The 19,656-nt window shown below is 43.1% G+C and overlaps 1 protein-coding gene across 1 annotated transcript; it reads right to left on the bottom strand.

Annotated features, from left to right (window-relative positions):
* Positions 1-5,306: 5,306 nt before the first annotated feature.
* Positions 5,307-11,062, bottom strand: FIBIN (fin bud initiation factor homolog). Its single transcript, XM_072118546.1, has one exon. It carries the CDS (start codon positions 10,344-10,346, stop codon positions 9,732-9,734), a length of 615 nt encoding a protein of 204 aa, XP_071974647.1. The 5' UTR covers positions 10,347-11,062; the 3' UTR covers positions 5,307-9,731.
* Positions 11,063-19,656: the final 8,594 nt, after the last annotated feature.

Here is a 19,656-nt window from a genome sequence, read left to right as displayed (position 1 = left end):
AGGAAACCGCGTAGAAACAGAGCAGCAAGAACTAGGGAAACAGGGAAGGGTAAACTGTCCCTTACTCTATATGACTAAGCTAGTCCCTGCGTGCGGGTGATGGTCAACTTCCCCGGACTGGCTCGGGACCTGACAACTACTCTCTCTCTGAACACGAAGACCTATCCAGAAATTAGAGAGAAGAATTAAACTATACTAGGGCCTGGTGTACTAAATTTGGGCCCCCCTGCGAAAAGATTGCTGCATGTAACTTGTCGAACTAGCAATCCCAGCATGCACACAAACACACAACCAAGACTGAATACAGGAAGGAGGGCGATAGGGAAGACAGGAATTACAGGTAACAACCAGATCAGATCCACAAGGCACCAACAACTACATAAACCCAAACAAAGGGGAACAGACAGGAAAGTGGTGAGTGCATACAAGAGAACAGACAAACTTCAGAATCTCTCACCACAAAGTAAGAAGCTACTAGAAAGTATAGATGTTCCAACAGTAGAAAACCAGAGATAAGCTGCAGACACAACAATACCTACTGAATGACACAACCAGCCTTAAATGGAGCCGGTCACTATCAAGGCTTCCGTGTCTTCAATGTGTTCCAAGTATTCTGGTACTTTATAGTAAGATGAACATACCGATGAGTGTTGTGTTTGATTTTTTACTAATAAAGTTATGCATTTAAAAAAAAAACTTTTTGGAACCATATATGGCCTTTCTTCTTTTGGATTCAGTACTTTATTGTAAGGTAGAAATTATCCTAAAGACTGCAAAATAATAAAACAAAGACATGTTCAAGCTATGAATTGTGGAAGGAACGCTAAATGGTCACTTCTCCCAAAGAATTCTGAAAAACAGTGGGAAACAATGTAGCACATTTACTTACCCGTCCATCTAACGATCTCCGATCCGGAATGTCCGACGCTCATGCTCTGTGCCACGATTCACTAAGATTGTGCGCCCGATATCCTGCATGTGTCGCTTCCCCGCTCAGGTCCGCCGGAGTTCACCTCCTTCTTCCTGGTGCATGTAAGTGCATTGTCTTGCGACACAATTTAAAAGTTAAATCCTGCGCTAATTCCGAATCTGTTGAATCGTCCGACGCCCCCCCCCCCCCCCAATTTGTGTCGCATGAAACCCGGCGCCAATGCGTCAAAATCCGATTGCGTACGACACAATCTCCTTCTAATTCCCTGCCCCAGCGTCCCGTTCCCCGGAAACGCCAAAAAACCTGATGGAAATGTGGCCGCGGGACCCAGTATGTCCCATGAGTGAAAAAACTGATAAAAAGCAGACCATTATGGAAAATAAATAAATAAATAAATAAATACATCGTGTAATAATAATTGTATTCAAAGGCTGGTCTCAATACATTCAATAATTTTTAACAGATTCTTCACGTATGAATACAAATGAGATAATTTTATTTCATCAGTCTGGTTCTTGTTTGCTTTACTCTAAATTTCTACTGACGTAAATGAAATTAAGGGAGTTTATGCATTTAGGAGATAGGTTCACTGGGTAAATATGAAGAACAGATGTAGAGACGTCAGTTTCTTTGTTTTTCCTCTACATTTTATGCATCAATTTCTGCTTAGATCTAGAGGTTGGAAGGAGTTGTCCAATGACATCCCCAAAAATTTTTTGGTTTATTTAAACGCAGCAAAATTTGAACTCTCCTCACCCGTCCCCACTTTTCCAATTCTGGTAATGACCGACTTCTGGTATCGAGCCCCCCCCCCCCCACTTTTATTCTGAATGCTGTTTTGGATGAGTATCCTCAGTGATCCCAGTTGGGCAAAATCGATGAAGTGTTCATGGGAGTTGGACTTCTAGAGGGAAATATTGATCGAAGAATTTGGGAAGTCAGATAGGAATTTTTCTCCTAATATGGGATAGTTGGTGTCTATCCTATAGGGTTGTTTTTGACCCTTCCTCTGGATCAACACTAAAGAAAAAATACAGATTGGGCTTAGTGTTTTTTCTTTCTAAATTTTCTTTTCAGAAATGTTTCATGACAAGTCAATAGAGTAGTAAAATCACTGAGGCGCCATGTACAAGTCTGTATGGGGGCTTGTCATATGGTTGCACAATTTGCGGCCACATCATGGCCACCATAGTGGTTTATGGCATGAGCACACTGGGGCTCCAGTTTTCCGTCAGCCTTCGCACATTTGTTAGTGCAAACTATTTGCACATGAAGGCTCTGCACCACTAATATGTCTCACGGGACCCTTTTGTGTTGCGGCTGCACTAGTCTTCATGCAACACAAATTAGGGGGCGTTCTGGTTCTCAACTGGATGGTGCGCCAGGTTTAACATGCAAAGTCCAACAGAATTGTGTTGCACGCCCCATGTTAAAGGTGCACCAAAAAAAAAAGTTGGTGCACTCTGTCAGGGCAGTGCAGTTTGCCTTGTTGTTAGTAAATGTGCCCCTTTGTGTCTCACTGCATCGTGACCGAGGTGGTGGCGGCCGTACAGAACATATCCTATATTTTGCAGCTCAACTTTCTATGAATATGGGATGGGTAGGGAGCGCTTACCCCTCCTCCCCCCAGCCATGTGGTTATCTAGGTAATGCCTCGGATGAGCACATGGTGGTGGGTTTGAAGCCTAAGTAGAATATGGATATCACAAAGATCTTGATAAAGAATCAACACCCTTAAATCCATGTAAAATCTAACATGTGGAAATACCTTAACAGACTATCTCACCCATTTACGGAAGTCTTCTTTTTTGAAACTTCGATCTATTGGACCCCAGACACTGGGGGTCATTTACTAAGGGCCCGATTCGAGTTTTTCCGACGTGTTACCCGAATATTTCCGATTTGCGCCGATTTTCCCTGTATTGCCCCGGGATTTTGGCGCACGCGATCGGATTGTGGCGCATCAGCGCTGGCATGCACGCAATGGAAATGGGGGGGGCGTGGCCGAACGAAAACCCGACGGATTCGGAAAAACCGCAGCATTTAAAAAAATGCTCACGCGGGGCTCACGCTTACCTTCACTCGGTCCGGCTTGGTGAAGATCAGTGCATTCTGGCGGGCCTTGGGGAACTTCAGCGCAGCAGCGCCACCTGTTGGACGTTGGAGGAACTGCCTTAATGAATCCCGGCCGGACCCGAATCCACCGCAGAGAATCGCGAATGGACCGGGTAAGTAAATCTGCCCCACTGGGTTCTTCAGGTTTATCAGAAGTTCTGATACACTGGAATAACTTTGGTGTTATGTAGATATTAACACAGTAAAGTTTCTATTCATTGATCATCGCTCTATATCCTTTATATAGGATTTATATGTTATACATTCAAACAAATCTGGTAAAAGTTGCAGGATGGTGTCGCCTTCTGTAGTTCAAACTGCCATTTCCAGGGTGGAGATGCATCAGTCTTCATCCAATGTTACCAGAACTGAGTCTAGAAGTCTATTTTTCCTTGAGGGACAACATAAAATAATCCATACTGCATAATATATATAGTAATATATAGGCAACGCAACTCCTGTCTGTAGACTGGAACGTATTAAAGTGACAAGAAAATGTTTGATTGGCTCTCATCTTTAATCAATTTAATAAAACAAATCTATTTGTCATGTAATACACTGAATGCACTTTCTTCTCCTCCGCCAGACTCTCCTTTCATCTGAAAATCTTATTACCAACCTGATTTATATCATCTAGATTGCTCCCGTCCGGTAACTTCAGCCATTGATGAGATTGTGCAGATCAAAGAGAAAAAAGGAAGTGATTTCCGCAAGATGATAACCAATTAGATTGTTTCATCTATTACGTGTGACGGCTACTTTGGGTTTGATGCCAGGGACATCTGTGTTACTACTACTAAGTGCAGGGACCTTCCTCTTCTCTGTGTCAGTCACATGTGTGGAGGGCACTTTCTGACTCAATTGTTTGGTGATAAATGTGCAAATTTTTGTTTATTTTACCTTTATGTCATAAAATAAATCACCTAAAAACAACAAAAGTAAATCTGATTATACATTAAGCATGGATAGCCAGCGTTCCCGATTTCCATCCGTCTTCATCGAGTCCTTCCATTGGTTTGTTCACCTTCTCTAGTAGGTCTAGTGGTGGATTAAAATTTGGACAGTAATGGCAGCAACCAGGGCCCAAAGGGCACCTAGAAACGACCCAATAAGTTTCTGCCCTGTAGAAATTATGCAGATAAGAACCTCCATGATTGAAATACTCATACATGTGTGCCTCTTCTCAACATGTATACATGAGCACTTTCAGGACCTTTGAGGGACCTCCAGAGGTCTTTAAACAGCAAAACTGTGGGCCCAGACTCTGATCACTAATGGTTCGAGACAACCTTATTTAGAGCTAGTAGGGTCAATTTCCTGGGTGATAATGAAGAGTGGGCCCCAGAATATTTGGTGGGCCCAAGGAACCCCATTCCGGATAAGGAAACATAGACACAGTACCAGAACTTTTCCCAAGAGGCTTGATTCTGGTGCTGTATATAGGAAGTAAATGTCAAACCATAAAGAATTTCCATACAGCCCATGATTGGTTCTCTTTTCAAATGGCCAGGGACTTCTTAAAGGAAGCTATCTGTGAGTCAGATATGCCCCCTTCATTGTCCCCATTCAAGACAGTGGACAGGGGAGAGGGAGTGTTTGTGAATTTTAAGTTTTGTTTTAAAGGGAACCTGTCAGCAGAAATTGACCTAATAAGTCACTACCAGTATATTGTCATACAGCATATCACCATTCAGATGTTTCTTTCATGGCTCAGTGTGGTGGTATCACCCAAAAAGTGAGATATAAATAGTATAGTCATGGAGGCAGAGAGTTCAGCACTGAAGTCAAGCTCTACCCATCTCAGAACATCCCCTATGCTGTGATTGACAGCCCAATATCCAGGGATTCCAAAACTCAACTCCCCTGAATCCTAGTAAATTATATCATTCACAGCAGAGAAGGCATTCTGAGGAGGGAGAGCTTGACTTCAGTGCTGAATTCTCCACCTCCATGACTGTATACATCCAATTTCCATCTTACTTTAAAGTTGATTTTCTGGGTGATATCACCATGCTGAGCCATGAAAGAAACATGATCTGGAAGTTGTTAAACTGTATGACATGTACTTGTTGTGCATAGTTAGGCCAATTTCTGCTGATAGGTTCCTTTTAAGAGAGTTCCAAAGGGGGAGCAAATAAAGCAATGGGCTACCCAAAGTAAATTCTAGTAACATTTTGTTACCCGGTGGAGGGCGACTTTCATTGTAACATTTATAGCAATTACTTTGTTTTGTTGCGCGTGAAGTAGAATTTCAAGGTCCAACAATTGATGACTTGTTTTATTAGATTATTTACATTTACAATATTGGAAGTTTTCAAGCATTTTGTAACGTTTCCAAACTTTTGCTTTTGTCGGACAGAGCGGACACTATTATACATTGTAACGGAGCCAGCAAAAGTGTAACATAAACATCGCAACGTGATATCTGATGTGGAACGAAGGTAAAACAAAGAGCACAGTCCAATCGCAGCTGCCAAAGTTATATTGTGTTCTTGTTCGTTAAACAATCAAAGGTACAAGTTCGAGATAATGACATGTTAGCAATTGGGTAAATGGAAACAGGGGAACGTGAACAGATGGTGAGGACGCGAAGGTCTGCTGTGTGCAAAAACGGCAACCAATGGGGGACGGTGTGTAGGGTAGGGGATGAGTGATGGTCATGTACATGGAAATTTTGGTTGAGGTTCTTGTTATGGTTCCAATGATCACTCTGTTGTTCTTAGTCATCTTAAGTGACCCGGAGATAGCCAAGTTTGTCAAGAATTATGGGGTAGAAAGATATGAAGCAACCATAAGGTCAAAGTGCCACCTTCAGATGTTACAGGGCAAAAGGGTCAATCTTTGAACATGTCATGGGAGCCAAATGACCACTGAGACCAGGCATCATATTCACAAAATACTTTTGGCCAAAAAAAACTGGAAGTGCCATAGGGTGGAGAGTCTCTGCTAGAAACTGGACAATTCCTTTAAAAAAACTGTTCACTATCCCCATTCAAGGTCTACATAGTTTAAGAGTCCAACACAAAACAGTATGAACAGATGTTAGAGTCACTGCATTTGGTTAAGAACTCCGATTTCTCATGAAACCAACTCAATACAGTATCACAATGGGGGTCATTTACTAAGGGCCCGATTTGCGTTTTCCCGACGTGTTACCCGAATATTTCCGATTTGCGACGATTTTCCATGAATTGCCCCGGGATTTTGGCTCACGCGATCGGATCGTGGCGCATCGGCGCTGGCGTGCACGCAACGGAAATCGGGGGGCGTGGCCGACCGAAAACCCGACGGATTCGGAAAAACCGCTGCATTTTAAAAAAAAAAAGTGTCGCGGGACTCGCGCTTATCTTCACTTGGTGCGGCTTGGTGAAGCATACCGGGGAACTTCAGCACAGCAGTGCCACCTGGTGGACGTCGGAGGAACTACCTTAGTGAATCCCGGCCGGACCCGAATCCACCGCAGAGAACGCGCCACTGGATCGCGAATGGACCGGGTAAGTAAATCTGCCCCAATATGCATGAAACCCCTCATAGAGGCTGCAATCCACATCATAACCACTGGGGGCTGTCTATGGCCATATGTAGGATACCGATATTAAATCATGTTGTCCCGAAAAGTTGATCAACTTGTGACACACATATCTGGGCAAGTGCATCCAAGAGGAGAGGTAAAGAAGGAAACATCTATGTGATGTACAATATAGGATCATGATTTTAAAACAACTTCCTTAAACTTACCCCAAGACCAACAATCTTGGATTTCCAATAATTTAAATATTTTTTTGAGATTTTGTTGCTATATTTGACTAGAAAACTATTCCATTAGGTCATATGGTTAAAGATGTTTTTATACTGATCTATTGAGCTCTCCAGAGGAGATGGGACTGGAAGTCCATCATCCAACATGGAACAAATGTTGGTCCAAATTGCCGGATTTCATGGGCTTATAATGTCAGGATCTGAGAAACAAGATGATGCTGGTGGATATCATGTCCGTCTTATAGCGAGCCATCAACTATCCCAATGAGAGCATATTTGGGGTTCTAGGTCTTAATGTCATTGGCTAAACATACTCATAGGTGGAACAAGTATCCACCACTATTGGATATTCCTGTATTTCATGGACCTGTAATGTCAGTATTTGGGCTACAAGAGGTGCTGGAGGATGTCATGTCCATCTTTGGGTCAATCAATAATTGTCCCAATGAGAGCAGATTTTGTGTTCTAGGTCGCAATGTCATTGGCTACACAGACACATAGATTGTACAAGTATCCACCATGCACTATAGGATATTGCTGGATTTCATGGACCTATAATGTCAAGATATGGGCCACAAGAGGTGCTGGAGGATGGCATGTCCATCTTAGGGTCAATCATTAACTGTCCCAATGAGAGCAGATTTTGTGTTCTAGGTCGCAATGTCATTGGCTACACAGACACATAGATTGTACAAGTATCCACCATGCACTATAGGATATTGCTGGATTTCATGGACCTTCTGTTGTCAGGATATGGGCCACAAGAGGTGCTGGAGGATGTCATGTCCGTCTTAGGGTCAAATATCATTAATTGTCCCAATGAGAGGAGATTTGAGCTTCTAGCTCTCAATGTCGTTGGCTTCCCGCCTCACATACACATATATGGTACAAATATCCGTCATGCACTATTGGATATTGCTGGATTTCATGGAACTAAATTGCCAGAATTTGGGCTTACAAGATGATGCTGGAGGATATCATGTCCATCTTATGGTGAACTATCAATTGTCCCATTGAGAGCAGATTTTGGGTACTCAAGGTCGTTGGCTTCTGGCTACACATGCACAAATATTGTATAAGTATCCACCACACACTATTGGATGGAAATGATGCAGGGCTAATAGTTGAATACACATTTGAGAGTCTTCCACAGGTCATCCATAACTAGGTAGGTGGCCACAAGACCGTAAATTACTAAAGACTTATAAAATCTCTGGAACACATCTTCTTAAATCTGTGAAGTGGTGAGTGGATGACATCCGACATGACTCATAGGCTTGTATAAAATTTACAATCAATTAGTCCATTTTACTGCCAATAAAATCGGAATATATGAACACGTCTTGCAGTTGTGGGCCGCATGGAAGTGAGACCCGTGGGAATGGCATTCCTTTATGGAGCGTCGTTGGGCATGGTGCAACACTCATAACCATATGTGTTAGGAAGTGATCTACAACCTGTGACAATCCAGCTGTTACAAAACTACAACTCCTAACAGACCTTGACAGCCCAGGGCAGTGGGGAGTTGTCACAGCTGGAGGTCTGAAATGCGACCACTGGTGGGGATATCTACGTTCTGCTCGTTGTGATGGAACCATACGAATCCATTGAGCATTCAGGATGCTCTGCTCCCTCTCTCGTGTTATATTCCTCTACCTAACAACAATATAGAAGATGTATAAATTAGGCAAACTTGGCCTAATTCCATGGACCACTGGATGACAGTAGCAAACACTATCCAGAATTGGGAACATTCAGGTTGACAGGAGACCTGAGTCTATCTCCAATGGTTCTCCTCAGGATCGCATTGGCCCACCAGGGTACCAGGGCATCCCTTAAGAGTTTCTGGCTGTGAAACATCAACGATGATCTGAAGAAGACAACATCTAGATGTGACTTTAAAGCCAATATGAATTATTCATAAATCACTGATTAAATCTAGAATTAAAAGTTGAGGTTCACGTGTTTTATATAGATCAAAGGATCAAAGGAAACCAAGTCCAACACTAGTCTTTATATACCAGGAGCTGATTCTTCCCCTCAATATGGAAGTGTCTGGGAGCTTCAGCATAAGAATATTGAGATTATGCAATTTTGTTGCATAGAACAACAATATATGAGCATTATCTCTTCCATTAGGAATTTGGTATATTGGCCTTTCTAAGTATTTCCATATATACTCTATATTGTCACCACATTTACTCAATGACCCTTATATATAGCTTTGGTTGAATGCAGTGAAGAATTCATATTTTGCCATTAAATATTATTATCTAGGTATAGCGCCACTCCTGTCTGTGGGTTGTGCCTGGTATTACAGGTTAATCCCATTTAAACTGAATTGCAATACCAGACACCACCAATGCATAAGAGGGGTGCTGTTTCTAGTCACTAGATAGAAGTAGCCATATGTGATGCATGTGATACTGATTATAAAGGATGCTTCTTCTATACAGCACAATCATTTACACCGCAATGCTGATAAAATAAATAATCTATACTGGTGTAAATTGTATCTATATTAATAATACAGAACCGGATTATAGTCATATTTTCTATATAAGTTAATTAAACCAATGCTGGAAGGACTATAGATCGCAGGAGGTTATGGTCCTACCAGTATTTGAGGATCAACCAAAAATGTTGACATAGAAGGCGACTATTTAAATATTAAAAAGAATCCATAGATGGATTTACAATGCATTTTATTACTTCCCCCGGTGATGTCATCTGCTTTCTGTAACCCCTTCATTCCTGCGGAGGGTCTGTCGCTTACTGCACAGCAGCTCTGGCATGGTGTCACCTTCGACAAGAGGAAGTCCTACAGATCGTCTTACCCATAGCCACTTACTGTATAATCTTTACAAATTAATATTTATAGATGTTAAGAACTTGCATAAATTAGTGAACCCCAAACTCCAGATCTTCACGCCTTCAGGTAGTCGTTTTTCAGTCTGCTTAGCCTAGCACCGTGACTGCGAATAGTTAAAGAGAGAAGTTCATGTTTATCCCTCAGACCCAGGGAGACGTCTAAAGTTTCCTTGAGAACGGCTCTCGTGTGGATCATCATATCCACAAAGTCGTCGTTTAACCCCTTCAACTCGTTCTGCTCGTTCTCCTGGCTCTGCTTAAATTTGATCTCAAGTTCCGTCAGAGACTTGTCCGAGTTGGAGAAGGCTTCACTTATCTGGGATGACTCTCTCCCGAGATACTTTCCGTAACTTTCTTCACCGTCCAAATCGTAAGATATGCTCTTGCCGATGCTTTCCAGCACTCTTTCCGCATCTTCAATCTGTCTTTTGATGACGATAAATTCTTCCTTTAAGGAGAGAGATTGTCCATCTCCAGGACATGTTCTTTCATCCGTCACTCTGAAGAGCATCTGACACTTCTCAGGGTCATCGTTCTCCTCGTAGTCTCCATCGGGAACAAAGTAATGGTGCAAAGTTCCATTGGACATCTCCGGCTGGAGGGGTCCGTTGTAATAACCATAGCTCAGGTTGCACAAAATCCCAAACCATAGGAGATAAAATCCAATCATGGTTTCTCCAGGACTTGAGGCGATTTATGGAATACCGTATTCTATGACAGTGTGGTGTCACTGGAGGAACAGGATTAGAACTTCCAAGTAGGAATATTTCCTCTTGACGTCTGGATCCACCCTTTACATTCCACAAGCTGATGATATTTACACCACCGAATGAAAGATTGTCTCGTGGTCTCCAGATCTCCAGCACCTTGAATCGGATCCTTCTTGGTTTGCAGACAAAATATTGTCTGCCTTCAGTCTGTGTAGCCGGGAATAGTTCATATGTACATGAGACAGACTCTAGTGCCTTCTTAAGGAGCAGCAGGAGTAACACACGTCTTGTCCGTGGTGGGAAAGATTGGTCTCTTCTGCTGGATGCTACTACACGATTTCAACATCTGGGCTGCTGTTGGGGAGGTTTTTTTTTTTCCCTTTTTGGCTAATGACATGCTTTAGAAGAGGTATCTGTTCTCATATTACAGCCTGATTTCGTCACCGTTGGAGCCAGAGGAAAGAAAAAAAAAAATTCTGCAGGTCCCGGCTATTAAAGCTGCATTAAACGTTTCTACCTTCCTCCTGCGCACGTAAAATAGGGCAAATAAAGCACCGCGCCGATGGATCTGGACACGGTGAAGGATTACGTCTGCCATGAAAGAGTTACCAAGGGAAGCACGTGCGGAACTATAAATAAACAGCAGCCGATCCTGGTGCCGAGCTCCAAGACGGAATTTCAAAGCTGTTTTCCAGTCCTGTGCTGGGACAAGAACAATGTTTATAGTATTAGGGAATATCACCCAGTATTACTCCCCCCAGCGGAATATCATCAGGGAAGGGAAATTTGGAAAACCTTCAAGCAGTGTTATTTGTTTCACAATGTTCTGCTATTGAGGGACACGTGGTGAAGAGAGAAGACAGATACTTAGAGGAAGCAAGGAACAAAGAGAGGACATGGCTCCAGGATGGAATATGTAGATCAATGTAGACTATAGGCACACGGGGGCAACCTGTGTAGCCGCAATGGGACCCAAATGTAAGAAGGGACTTCAATTATCCCTAGAGGAAATAAACCAGGACCACTTACTCATAGATACAGACACATTGGGCACATTTACTTACCAGTCCGAGTCGCGATCCACGTAGATCCTGCGCCCTATATCCTGCATGTGTCGCTTCCCCACTTAGGTCCGCCGGAGTTCACCTGCTTCTTCCTGGTGCATGTAAGTGCTTGATCTTGCGACACAAATTCTTTTTTAAATTCCACTGTTTTTCCGAATCCGTCGGGTTGTCTGATGACCATGCCCCCCGATTTCTGTCGCGTGAAAGCCAGCACCGATGTGACACAATCCGATCATGTGAACCAAAATACCGGGGCAATTCGGCCCAAATCGGAAACCCAACGAAAGTGTGGCGTTCGGACCCTTAGTAAATGAGCCCCATTGGGTGACATTTATTAGGACTTGGACTCCAGTTTTCTGGCATACAAGTTCTGAAATGATGGCCAGTAAATGTGATTATTTTCCTCTTTGCAGCATCTTCATGCCAAGAGGGCATGGAGGGGGCACGGCCATCTGTAGAGATTTTTGCACATGGGGCCTTGTGTAGATTTGCCAAAAGGTGCAGCTGCCTGCCAGATACAATGGAGGCTTAGACCTCCTGTTGTATGGAGTGGGGTTTCCATCATATGCTGACACATGAGTGTAGGTGTATAATAAATCCCCCCATTATGTATACGGTAATTGTATGTATGACCTACTGGAACCACTGTAGTGGAGTTATTAAAGCCCAGAATTTAATTGTAGGGATATTTTTTTTTAAAGGCATTTTCCACATTAATCTCCCCAGATACAGGTCTGATTGCTGAGTCCATACAGGTTCAGGCTACTACAAGTCACCCAAAGACATAACTGAGAAGCAAGTTGTGGGTGCAAATCTGTTGCTTTTAGATCTGTATTAACTTATTGGGGGGATTTATCATGATATGCCAGTATGTATAGCTAGTGCGTTGACATAAGGCAGGAACACCCTTCGTTGGTCCATCCGGCATGGTCCCCTTCACGCCACTACAGGCCCACTTGGTATAGAGGTGGCATTAAGAGGTAAATAGCCGTGTACCAGGTATTGCATCTATTTTAGGACTTGTACACCAGAAATCTGCCCCATTGATTGTACTATTGCCAATTAGGCACTCATCCCCTAACCACATACAAAAAACTTTTGAAAAGTCACATCCATGCACTAGAACATGTACGTTGAATATTTAGAAGGCAAATATGTTTATATTCCTGTTAAAATATGCAAGTAAGTTTTCCTGGATGGGATAACAAAAAGCACTCCTCTTTTAGCTACCTTGTAAGGTAGCTCCCTTGACATCAAGCATGACCTTCAGGAAGCCTAATGTCATTATGTGGAATTAAGACCAAACCAGTATATCTATTCCAGAAGGAACAGACTCCCAACTGTAGACAGCGCTATTTCCACCTGGTTGGGTCTCCTCAGTCCAGCGTAGGGAACAGGATTGGCTGATGAGAGGCTTGTGACTAGGGTTGGGAAGTAAGAGCTCTCCTTGTCATTTACTAAGGGCCCGATTCGCGTTTTCCCGACGTGTTACCCGAATATTTCCGATTTGCGCTGATTTCCCCTGTATTGCCCTGGGATTTTGGCGCACGCGATCGGATTGTGGCGCATCGGCGCTGGCATGCACGCGACGGAAATCGGGGGGTGTGGCCGAACGAAAACCCGGCGGATTCGGAAAACCCGCCGCATTTAAAAAAAGAAATGTGTCGCTTGGGACGCGCTCACCTTCACTTGGTCCGGCCCTGTGAACTCCAGCGTGTTCAGATGCTTTTCAGCGCAGCAGCGCCACCTGGTGGACGGCGAAGGAACTACCTTGATTAAAACCCGTCCGGACCCGAATCCACCGCTGGATCGCGAACGGACCGGGTAAGTAAATCTGCCCCATAGTCTTTGACGCTCCACTAGGGGATTCTAGGAATATATGCAAATAGGTTTTCCTGGATAAGTTAAGGAAAACAAGGACTCTTTTAGCTATCTTATAAGGCAGCTCCCTTGATATCAAGCATGACCTTCAAGAAGCCTAACGATTTGCAGGATTAAAACCCAACCAGTATATCTATTCCAGAAGGATTCCCAACTGTAGACAGCGCTGTAATCGATGGTCCCAGAATATGTTTTCCATCATTTTTGTGTAAGTTAGTATTTTTATATATAAGTCATTTTACGTATATCCTAAAACAAGACTCCTGGACTCCGGCACAGGAGCACATTGCCCCCTTCCAGTCACCTTGAGTAGTAACATTTCCATTTTACGTTCATGGAATATAATACCTGTGTGAGTCCAGACGTAGACTTGATGCCTTTTCCAAGCAGGCAGAACCTTGTTTTTTATTATAACTACTGTAAATCCCCAGTTATGTAGCGTGGATTTCAGAAATCTGTGACTATAAATTGCAAAACCTTTCGGGAGAGCTTATCACCTAGTAGCTCGTATGTCAGCATGCCGCAAGCGATAAAATCTGTCGCCCAGATTAGAATATACAGTATCTGCTAATGTCATCAAGCCCCATGGACAAGGCAGAAACTTTCCATTTAATAGGGAGGCGCATGGCTACAGCAAAACCCTAATGCTCCTTTATGGATGTGGTGCTTAGTGATAAGCTGCTCCATGACCGAAACCCACTATGGGTCAAAAATATAACATTTTAGAAAACCTCATTATGGTCAGGAATTGTAAGTGCACCGAGGAGTAGATGTCCCCACAACCATTAGACGCTCTTACTCATACTCATACTTGGAAGCTCAGGTGTAACATAAAGCTCCTGGCCCTCAATGCAGAACCTTAAGTGGGGTCCTCCTAATCATGTTGTATTTATATTACCGGTATCTTTTTGTCCTTAGAAAGTAGGGCTGGATTAAGGTTGGTGGGGGCCCCTGGGCTCAAAACAGGTGGGGCCCCCAGTGAATGTGACATAATACATACTACATCTATATACAACCTCCCTCCACAGTAATACATCTATATATACATCCCCCCCAGTAATACATCTATATATACAGCCTCCCTCCCTTGAATACATCTATATATATATATATATATATATATATATACCCCCACAGTCATACATCTATACATACAGCCCCCCCAGTAATATATCTATATATACAGTAATAAACGTATATATACAGCCATCCTCCCCGTAATACACACACACAAATATATATATATATACACAGCCTCGGCCCTGCTGGTAAGAATTCTGAGACCGGTACCAACTCCTTCCCTGTACTCCCTTTAGTTATGCAAAGGCTTGGAAAGAAGGGTGACATAATCTCCTGCCCAGTTCCCCTTTTTTGTTTGCTGGTACCTGTGTAGATATGAAGCCACGAGAAAGTTCTCACCAGCTACAAGGTAGGTAGGAGATGGAACGGTGACAAATCTGACATGTTGAAAGTTTTGATCTTTGGAGACCTTTGTGCCAAGTAGAAGTGCTGATAAAGTCTCTGCTGCCTGAGGCAAGCTATAGAGAGACATCCCCTCTACTCCATCCAGTAATAGATCTGGTTATTTTTTAGGAACTGGGTTCTCCATTCAGTGTCACACACCCATGTTGACATTGGATGTGAATAGACACTATTTTAGGTGTCAGGTCCTGCTTTATAGCAGGTAACTGCACCGCAGATGCTGCCACCATCTTGCTGTGGGTGGTGCTGCCTGAGGCAAGAGGCTCAACTCGCCTCATTGATGGTGGACCTCTGGCACCAACCAAGTAGAGAACGCAGGAGCACCGTATGTTTTTTTTTTAGAGAAGCTAAGGTTTTATAATATATTTAGAAGTAAACTGGTCCACTACAAAATGAAGGAGGTCCGATGAATATTTTGAGTTGTGATAAATTATTGGGGCCATCCTAGCTAAAGTTGAATATTGACAACTTCAAGAACAGGACTTAATAATTCATAATTAAAAGTGGACTTTCCAAGGAGAGTCCCCTATTACCCAGTCTCCAGCTTCTTCAGATGGCCATACATGTTAGATGGATGAAACTTATTTTGGCAGGACCTCTTAACTTTCTTCAGATGGCAGAGGTCGGAGAAGAAAAAGTATAGTTTTTTGGACTTGAACAGGTCTGATCTGTTTGATCTAGAAAAATAATTTCCCATCAAAGTTATTAGGTAGAGACCTACCTCTCCTCATGGAAGACACTTTCATGCTGGATTAAGTGATATCCGGTAGAATAGGTGGGACATGATGAGTGGTTGGCCAAAAGCCACGGAGATGACACATGATGGATGATGGCTTCCATTGAAGTCTGGAAGATCAAGGTAGTTGTGTTGTGCTTCGCCATGTGCCATGAATATCTGAACCACTTGGATACACAAAAGAAGGGTCACTGGAGCACAGGGAAACCCAGTTGGGGTCATTGTCCATGTCGTTGGCTTCTGCTTTGTAACTCACCATGTGTGGGCCACAGTATTTCGTAACTTCAGCCATGCACTCACGATTGACTGAAGAAGGTTTTCCTGTCCTAAGTTTGCATCAAACAACATTGTATAGTTTAGGAACTCTATGGGGGTCATTTACTAAGGGTCCGATTCGCGTTTTCCTGACGTGTTACCCGAATATTTCTGATTTGCGCTGATTTTTCCTGGATTGCCCCGGGTTTTTGGCTCACGCGATCGGATTGTGGTGCATCGGCGCCGGCATGCACGCAACGGCAATGGGGGAGTATGGCCGAACGAAAACCTGACGGATTCGGAGAAACCGCTGCATTTAAAATAAAAAAAAAGTGTCGCTGGACACGTGCTTACCTTCACCAAGAATAGGATCGTGAACTCCGGCGGGCCTCGGCGGACTTCAGCGCAGCAGAGACACCTGGTGGACGTTGGAGGAACTGCCTTAGTGAATCGCCGGAAGACCTGAATCCACCGGAGAGAACGCGCCACTGGATCGCGAATGGACCGAGTAAGTAAATCTGCCCCTATGTATTTACATCTCCATTACTCCAACACTATAATTTCTACGTACACACTGTGTGGGCTGTGTAGTAATATATGGAAAGCTAAACATATCACCGTGACAGACAGCCGCCATCTAGTTGTTGCTCGTATTGTTGATGCTGTCAATCAAAAGTGAACATTGCTGAAATACCATGAAGACATCACAAATAAACCATTCATCAAATTGACGTCCTCTCCTTCAGTGTATGTTTAGCCAATTCTCCATAGAGTATGTGCTTCTCGTCTGCTTATTGTTATTTCAGATGGGTGCAGGGTAAGCTACCATGTACACGAGGAGTGAGACTATTTCTGGCCATTACATGATGTTTATCCTGCATTTTAGAGAAAAAATATAATCCCTGCAGGCTTTATCTCCATTTCTTCATTATCATGTAGTGGTTAGATACTAGTTAGTATATTGGGGGTCATTTACTAAGGGCCTGATTCGCGTTTTAACGACGTGTTACCCGAATATTTCCGATTTGCGTCGATTTTTCCTGAATTGCCCCGGGATTTTGGCGCACGTGATCAGATTGTGGCGCATCGGCGCCGGCATGCACGCGATGGAAATAAAAAAAAAACCTGACGGATTCGGAATAACCGCTGCATTTAAAATAAAAAAAGTGTCGCTCGACACGCGCTTACCATCACCCACGATAGGACGGTGAACTTCAGTGCATTCCGATGGTCTTCAGCGCCACCTGGTGGACTTCGGAGGAACTGCCTTAGTGAATCCTGGCCAGAGCCGAATCCACCGCAGAGAACGCGCCGCTGGATCGCGAATGGACCGGGTAAGTAAATCTGCCCCATTGTCTCCCATAGATAGCACATGACCGTAGAGGAACTCCTGACAAGTATCAATGGGAATCAAGTAGTTATGGACTGTAAATCACAATTTGCTGCTGTAGAATGTTTGAGTTTTTGTATCTTTATTACTCAACCCCTTTCTATCTCCATAGAACCTTCTGTCTCCATAGACTTTTATGGAGAGCTGTAATCTGATACTTCAGCAAACTGCAGTCCGTCTTGTGAGACCAAGACGAATTCAGCAGAGATAGACATTGCTGTGATATGTTTGCATATACCAACACAATAAAACATGCTCGTCTTGCTCTGGCTTAGTGTTTTTGTGGCTCGGGTTGAAGTGTTGCTGGTCCTGTGGTTATAATAAGACTCATCCATTTGATTTTCTACAGCTGCATTCTGATCTCCTTGGCTTACGCTTATAGTATAAACCAATCCTTCAGCATTGTAATCCCAGTGTTTAGGCTAAAGGAGGATATCCTTGTATAACCCGAATCCAGTAATACTCAGTGTCGTCCATGATTCCATTCACTACATTGTTTGTAATGTTCCCAAAATGGTAAAGAAAATTATATTCATTTTTAAAGAGAACCTGTCTCCTCTGAATAGACCCATTTCAGTACCATATGCATAAAAAAACTACTTTTATTCATCCACTGGTGTAGCAAGTATATAGTCAAGTAGGCGGGATAGCTCAGTTATCTAGTCAAACTCTCCCGCCTCCTTCCGGCTGCTCAGCTTTAAGCCGCCGCCCCCCCCACTAATCCCCTCAGCACAACGTTACAAAATACTCTGCGTCTGTCATTTGGGGTGACCTTGCATGTGTGGGTGTGTCCTAACAAATGCAAGGCCACGCCCAAATGACAGGCGCACACCGCCCATGCAATTTGCAGATGATGCTCTTAACTCCCTGGAGCAAACCTATACACAGCTATTCTCCTCTGCTGTAGAATTCAACAAAAAGACAGCTACAGCTTGAAACAGCTCAAAGCACAGAGCTCAGAGCACAGCAGTGTGAGTACATACCCCCAGTTCTACAATCCTGAAATAGAAATCTAATTTTTTTCAGTCCTGCTTCATGCAACATACATAAAGCTATGGTTATACAGCTCTATAGGGAATTTATATAGTCCTATAAAGCCCTATAGTTCTCAACCTGTGGGTTTCCACCCCTTTTGTAGGTCCGATGGTCTTAGGAACCGACACCACTCCCAGTATTAGAAAATACCACTCCCAGTACAGACTTGCCAAAAGTTAATGGCAAGTCTGTACTGGCAAATATAAAATTGATAGTATCTGTGTCTTTAAGATGCAGATACCATTGATTCATAGAAAAGCACAACAGAGACACTTCTGCTGGCAGGACCTCCTCTAGCCATGAGATTGTGTATCTGTTATGTTCCTGATAGGCTGTGCAGCTGATTGGGTAGTCATTTTTGGGGAGCTTTCTAAGAAACCGCAGCATATGTGTAAGTGGCCAATAATTCCTCGGAAATAAACACAATTAATCTGCGTTATGTACACAACATATTGGACTAGCACCAGTTGGCTGCTATAGTGACACTTACCAAATGTTGACTAGTAATTGAAGTGAGTGTTTACAGGGAAACCCCTAGTAATATGGTTGTATCCATAATAACTCTGTGATGGAAGTGCTGCTGATGTATTGCAAATTCTAGAAATATTAGGATACAGTTCCAAATTCCCAATGAGTGGTGACAGCTGATAGAATAAGAATTCCAGGATCATGATGTGATTGGTGGGTGTCAACACCAGACATCAGATGTTAAAACAGACTGCATTGTTGGGATGAGTGCTGTGACTTCTCGCAGTTTACCAAAGACAGCGCCATATAATGTATAGTGGCTGTGCTAGGTATTACAACTCAATTTCATTTACTCAAATTGGACAGAATTATAACTATACCAAGTGAGTATAGTTGCACATGACATGATCATGGGAGGCCTGGTTAATCCCCACCCTTATGATACCTAAGGTGATGGCCCATTTTATCCTGAATACCAATTTAAGGGGTAGAATTTGGAATTGGAAGGGGATCCAGAGCTAAAGATGAAAAAAACCCATATAGAAGGAGTCTGGCAGCTCTTTTTTTGCGTTAATTTAATTTAATTTAATTCAAGAAGCAGATACAAACTTACTTTGAAATCACATTGACACATTAGATGGCAAGTGCCCAGTGGGTGGTCCCAAGCCCAAAAAGCGTTCAGGCTCTCCTAGCTAACCCCTGTGCTTTCTATTTGACTTTGACTTAAGATGTGATTGAGGATGGTGCATGCGCAGAACTATCCCAGTTGTGTCACAATATTGAGTCGGAAGGTGGATTATCTCAGTTCTAGACACCATCAGTTACACAGTGAGACATCTGTATATCACCGATGGTGGTGCCCCGGGCAGGTAAGGGATTTCGCTATTGGGATTTCAGGGCATGTGAGGGATTTCAACTCCAGTGTAACGCAGGGCAGAGTTAGAGTTATAAATAAAGCT

This window comes from Engystomops pustulosus, chromosome 7 (assembly GCF_040894005.1).
Source record: "Engystomops pustulosus chromosome 7, aEngPut4.maternal, whole genome shotgun sequence".
NCBI classification, from domain to species: Eukaryota; Metazoa; Chordata; class Amphibia; order Anura; family Leptodactylidae; genus Engystomops; species Engystomops pustulosus.
Note: the sequence above shows the minus strand (reverse complement) of the source record. Positions and strands in the feature narration are given on the sequence as shown.